The sequence below is a fragment of the Chrysemys picta genome, chromosome 17 (genome assembly GCF_011386835.1).
Source record: "Chrysemys picta bellii isolate R12L10 chromosome 17, ASM1138683v2, whole genome shotgun sequence".
Taxonomy (NCBI): domain Eukaryota; kingdom Metazoa; phylum Chordata; order Testudines; family Emydidae; genus Chrysemys; species Chrysemys picta.
Window position 1 is genome coordinate 19,712,239 of NC_088807.1, and position 6,230 is coordinate 19,718,468.

Below are 6,230 nucleotides of genomic sequence, written 5' to 3' on the forward strand. Positions count from 1 at the left end.
CATCCAAATAAACCTTCTGCTTTACTGGCTGGCTGAGAGTCGCAGTGAATCGCAGGAAGCCGGGGGTGCAGGGCCCTGAGTTCCCCAATACTCCGTGACACCCTGTCCCCCATTCCCAGCTTCTGGCAAACGAAGGCTACGGACACCATCCCTGCCCATCCTGGCTAATAGCCATTGATGGACCTATCCTCCATGAACTTATCTAGTTCTTTTTTTGAACGCTGTTATAATCTTGGCTTTCACAACATCCTCTGGCAAGGAGTTCCACAGGTTAACTGTGCGTTGGGTGAAGAAATACTTCCTGTTGTTTGTTTGAAACCTGCAGCCTATTCATTTCATTGGGTGATCCCTAGTTCTTGTGTTATGAGAAGGAGTAAACAACACTTCCTGATTTAGTTTCTCCACACCAGTCATGATTTTATAGACCTCTGTCGTATCCCCCCTTAGTCATCTCTTTTCCAAGCTGTTTGAAAGTCAACAGAGGTGCTGCACTTTGGGAAGAAAAACCAAATGCACAAGCACAGGATGGGGGCTCACTGGCTTGGCAGCAGCACTGCTGAGACAGAGCGGGGAGCTGTGGTGGATCATCACACCCTCAACATGAGTCAGCAACGCGATGCTGTTGCAAAACAAAAGCAAATGCAATGTTCGGCTGCATTAACAGAGGTGCAGCGTGCAAGTCACGGGCGGTGAGAGTACCGCTCTGCTCGGCGCTGGGCAGGCCGGGAGTGCTGTGTCCAGTTCTGTCACCGCTGTGTAGAAAGGATGTGGAGAAACTGGAAAAGGATCCAGACGTGAGTGACAAAGGGGTCACCTCACCTAGGGCGCCCCCCTCGGGCGGCTGGAATAGGCCTCAGACAGGATCAGTCCCAGGACAAGCAGGACCACGGTGCCCAGCCCCAGACGGGCGATGTTGGCGTGGGTGAAATCCGGGTGCCCTTTGGGGGCTGCTGCGGGGGGAAGGGAAGAGTCACTTGCCGGCTCAGACGGGGAGATCAGCAGCTGGCACTGCCCCGGGAGTGAAGCCCACGACCCCCCGTCCAGCAGGTCTGGCTCTGGGGCCTCAGCTTCCCCAACAAGGCGGTTGCCCAGGTGGACGAACTGCTCCTGCTCTGAGGCCCCACCCCCCACCCACTCTATCCCCCTCCTTCCATTGCTCGCTCTTCCCCACCCTCACTCACTTGCTCATTTTCACCGGGCTGGGGCAGGGGGTTGGGGTTCACTAGGGTCCCTTTGCAACCAGGTGTTCGGATCAAAAGCAGGAGGTGCCGGAGGAGGCGGGGATCTGGTGGTGAGGGAGGGGCGGGGCTGCCCCTCCCCCTGGTGTCTGGGCTCATGCACCAAGAGTCACTGCCCCCCTCCCGCCCAGCCAGCCCCAACCCCTCGGGGGCGGCTCCTTGAGCAGCATGAGCCTTCCAGGGCTGGTCAATGGTGATTCCCCCCTTGGCCCCGGTACCTGTCCACGCGCTGCCCGGGTGCGTGGGAGCCGGCGCCGCTCCAGGCTGCGTCGGGTCGGTTCCACCTGCGGGAATAGAACCAGTGTCTGTTGAGGCGGGGGGAGGGGCTGAAACACCAACTCAGCGATTGCCCCTCCCCCGAAACTCAGCTTCAGTTATTCCCGGGGGGACAGGGTGTTTGTGTTGCTGGGGCCGGTGCCATAGGGGGCCACTGGGTCCTGACCCCTCTGTGCATCCCCAGAGCAGGGACAGCCATCTGGGGGCTGGGATCCCCCCTCAGCACCGAATCTCCAGCAGCTGCTTTTCCTCCCTGGCTGTGGAACACCCTAGTGACTCCGTCCTGCTCCCTGGCCGGGCATCCCCTCTGCTGGGCCCAGGGCAGAGCCTGGCTCTGAGTGGCCCATCAGTGCAGAGCCCCCATGAGGGTCCAGCTGGGAGCAGGGACGCCGAGCCGGGCCGCTCACCTGCTACCACCAGCTGCACGGTGTGGCTGGGCTCTGAGGAGACGAAGGGCTGTGATTGGAGCCGGTAGCTGCAGCTGTAGCTCCCTCCGTGCTGCCGGCCCACGGTGGGGATGCGGAACTTGGCCCCGTCCCCAGCAGGGTCCATCTGTCGCTGCGGGTTCAGGTCTCCAGCCTTGTGCAGGAAGAACGTCACGTCCCGGCGTTGCCCCTGACACCGGATGGTGACGTCTGCCCCTGGGGCGGTGACCCCAGTGGGGCTCAGAGAGATGGAGGGTCTGGGTAAGCTGGGATCTGCGCACAGGAGACAGGCTGAGAGAGCCAGACCCAGGCACCCACCCAGACCCAGCCCTGGACTCCCTGGTTGGCCCTATCCACAGGCAGATCCAGAGGCCGCCGGGCAGAGATTCTCTCCCACATCCCAGAGCGCCTCCCACCCAGAATCCCGGCCCTGCGAGCTGGGCACCCAGCCCCACAGACACCGAGCCGCAGCTCCCTAGTGCTTGGGTCCTCATATGCCGTGTGTGGCCCCTGCCTCGTTCACTGCGTCCGGCCTGCCCTGGACAGAGCGACTCATGGGCTGGTCTCTGGCGCCCGGCACCGCAGGGCCCAGGGTTGCCGGTGTCCAGTTTTCAGCCGGAAAGTGGGTTGAAAAGGGAACTTGGCAGTGCCGCTGACCGGACACTGTCTCATTTCCTGCAGTACCCAGCCTCTGCCACCAGGGGGCAGAGAGAGCAGCTGCTGCTGGAGCCTGGAGGAGCAGTGGAGCTACTCAGCAGGGGCCCTGCCCCCTCACCCCACCCCCACAGCGTGGCTCCCCATCTCCCACCTTCCCGTCGCCCTGCCCCACTCACCCCCAACCGCTCCCCCCCTTCCCCCTCCCCACTCCCTGCTCCACCCCCACCTCCAGAATGCAGGTCGCCTCCCCTGCCCAACTCACCCCCACCCCCACCCCCGGAGCCCGGCTCCCCTCTCCCCTGCCCCACTCACCCCCACCCCCACCCCAGGAGCGTGGCTCCCCGTCCCCTGCCCCACTCACCCCCACCCCCACCCCAGGAGCGCAGCTCTCTCTACCCTTCCCTGCCCCAGTCACCGCCACCCCCACCCCCAGAGCTCAGCTCTCCCTCCCCTGCCCTGCCCCACTCACAGGGCCGGCTTTAAGCTGATTCACCTGATTCCCCGGAATCGGGTCCCGCGCCCGCGCCTAAGAGGGCCCCGCTCTGGAGGTCTTCGGTGGCATTTCGGTGGCGGGGGGGGGGTCCTTCGGTGCAGCGGAAGACCTGGAGTGGACCCCCCCCGCCGCGAAGTGCTGCTGAAGCCCCAGACTGCGGCCGGGTATTGCCCACTCACACCCACCCACGGAGCCTGGCTCCCCCTCCCCCACCCTCAATCCTGGAGCGTGGCTCACCTGGCAGGGGGAGGGTGGTGGAGAGAGCAGCGGGTGATGGTGGAGGTGGAGGTGGAGGGGGGGAAGAGGACCAGGGGGCGGGGCCTTGCGGAAGAAGCAGAGCAGGAGGGGGGAGAGGTTCCCACACTCAGTGTCTGGTTTTCACAAACTGGAAAGTTGACCACCCTAGCAGGGCCTGAGCCCCCCACAGGAACGGAGTCACCCCCTGGGAGGCAGGGAGGGGTCATTATCCCCATTCTACATGGGGGGAAACTGAGGCACAAACAGATTCACTTTCCTCAGTGAGCTCCCAGGGGCAGGGATTGTCTCTTCATTCTGTGTTTATGCAGCACCTGGCACAACGGGGCCTTGATCATGGCGGGGGCCCTACATCCTCCCCCAACACAAGGGGTCCAGCACTATTGAGGCCAGCGTTTGCAGAGGTCTCCACTAACTGTGGGCATCTCGGTTTGTGGGCGCTAGGCCTGAGATCCCCAAAGATTGAGGCCCCCCCACAAGAAAGGACACTTTTGAAAACAGCAACGTGTTCCCATCACACAGAGTCTGTGGCCACCCCAGGAGCTGGGCCAGATCTTCTGGGTCCCAGCCCAGCGCCACGTCCACCAAGACACCGCTCCTCACGCAGACCCTGCCTCATTGAGCCCAGCCAGGGCACTGCCTGGGGCGGGGCCTGGAGCACAGAGGGGATGGGATGACAGGATTAAATAGCGACTCACGGTTCTTACGCACAAGGGGCAGCATTAAAGTAGCCTCCCTGCCCCGAGTCTCCAGGGGCTGCTGCTCCCCCCTGGCTGGGGAACCCCCCAGTGACTCCGTCCCCGCTCCCCAGCCGGGCGTCTCCACTGCAGGGTCAGGGCTCAGGGCAGAGCCTGGCTCTGAGCATCCCATTTGCACCGAGGCCCCGGGAGGGTCTGGCTGGGGGTCGGGTTGGGAACGGGGATGCGCAGCCGGGCCCCTCACCTCTCACCACCAGCTCCACGGGGTCGCTGGGGTACGACATGGTGAACGGCTCCGATCGGCTGTGATAGGAGCAGCTGTAGCTCCCGCCGTGCTCCCGGCGCACGGTGCTGATGGGAAACACAGCCTCAAACCCGTCCGAATCCACAGGTGGGAAATGGCGTCGCTCTTTATTCAGCACGAATCGCATGCCCAGGCGCTGCCCCCGACACTGGACAGTCACGGCTCCCCCCAGGGAGACCCCCCCGCTGGGGCTCAGGGCGATGCTGGGTTTGGGGTAGCTGGGCTCTGCAGTGGGAAGCAGACAGGCCGTGAGACGCAGGCCCCATCACTCAGTCCTGGGGCCCGTCCTCACCACACGGCCTCAGTGGTGGGTTAGACCCGGTGGCCCTGGAAACGGGCTCCTGGATGCCTTTCACAGGGGCCAGGGTTTGGGGTAGGACCCCTCTGGATTCACAAACAAACAGGCAGTAAGTGGGGGTGACACAAACTGCGTCCGTCTGATTCAGTCCTCTGCCCATCTGTCGCTCCAGATTTTTACCCCCCGCCCCTCCCTAGGGTGCAGGCCCGGCCCCGCGGCTCACAGCCGGGGAGAGACACAGGACGAGGGAAAGGAGATTTCCAGTCTCTGATTCCTTTAGTTGTGCAGGGTCAATTCAGCCCTGCCCCCGCTGCACTCAGGGGCAACTCCGGATTGACCCCAGGGGCTGAGCTCAGAACCCGGCCCTGCCCCAATCACAGTCAGGCAGTGAATTGGGATCTACGCTGTGGGGTTCCTGGTCCAAATTTGGGTCATTTGAGTAAGCGGCTCCCAGGACAGGGCCCCCAAGAAAACATGTTTACAAAATCCCCCAGTTGTTCTAACAGGTTCCCATTCCCCACCCCCAAAGCACATCGCTCGTCCTTAATGCGGAAATTCCCCCAGCTGCCCCATTCCCCACAGATACTCACGGCCCGACACCCCGCTCCGCCCGGCCAGCCAGCAGCCTGGAGAAGAGATGGCTCATTAGAGATCAAATCCCAGAGTGACTGGATCCTACACCCTGGTCTCAGATCCCCGCCCCCCATGGGCACACGCCCTGGCTGTCTCCGATACTCACCGAGGAGGAGGACGGTGAGAGCAGACACCATGACGGGGCAGTGGGGGCCCCTCAGTGCTGCCACCAACACCCTGGTGCTGAGCTCCACTGAGCCTGAGGCCCGAGTGCGAGCGGAATGAGGAACTGTGCCGGGGGCTGCAGCCCCAGGAAGCCCGTGATGCGCTCGGCCCCTTTCCACCCCATCAGCTGATTTTCTCTGCAATCTCTAGCCCAGATCTACCACGGTCAGAGCAAAGCCAACTCCCTGCCACGCCCAGCAAACCACATCCCCTCCTGAAGCTGCCTGGTCCCCCCATCACCTCCCAGCCCCACATGGGAGCTGCCCAGTCCAAGGACCAGCTGAGAACGTGTGAATCTCAGGAGGCGTCAAGAGGTGCCCAGGCTTCCCTGATCTTTTCCAATGGTCCCATCTAGACTCCCTGTAGCAGCAACTCAGAGCAGAGGAAGGCTCCCACCCCACACAGACAGTGCCCCCCATGGAGTGACCCTCTCCCATGTAGTGGGGCAGAGGTTCCTTCCTGACCTGGTTGGGCCCAGCACCCGCCCTGGAGCATGAGGGTGGAAGGACCTGGCCAACTGTTGCGGAGTGTGGGGGAGTCAGGGCCCTGCACCCCTCTTCCCGAGATTCACTGCGACTCTCAACCAGCCAGTAAAGCAGAAGGTTTATTTAAGGACAGGAACACAGTCTCAAGCAGAGCGTGTAGGTATGACCAGACCCCCTCAGTTAGGTCCCTCTGGGAGGTTCAGGGAGCTTAGACCCCAGCTTGGGGTTCCCTGCGTTGCACCACCCAGCCCAAACCGAAACTAAACTCCCAACTCCTCCCGCTGCTCCTCTCCTTTGTTCAGT

At 62.7% G+C, this 6,230-nt stretch overlaps 1 protein-coding gene across 1 annotated transcript; it reads right to left on the bottom strand.

The window, feature by feature from the left end:
• Positions 1-413: 413 nt before the first annotated feature.
• Positions 414-2,789, bottom strand: LOC135976186 (leukocyte immunoglobulin-like receptor subfamily A member 1). Its single transcript, XM_065570884.1, has 3 exons — positions 1,922-2,789; positions 1,457-1,522; positions 414-950 (listed from the first exon to the last, which is right to left on the bottom strand). The coding sequence occupies exons 1-3, from the start codon at positions 2,064-2,066 to the stop codon at positions 820-822; spliced, it is 342 nt and encodes a 113-aa protein (XP_065426956.1). The 5' UTR covers positions 2,067-2,789; the 3' UTR covers positions 414-819.
• Between the last annotated feature and the right edge of the window lie 3,441 nt (positions 2,790-6,230).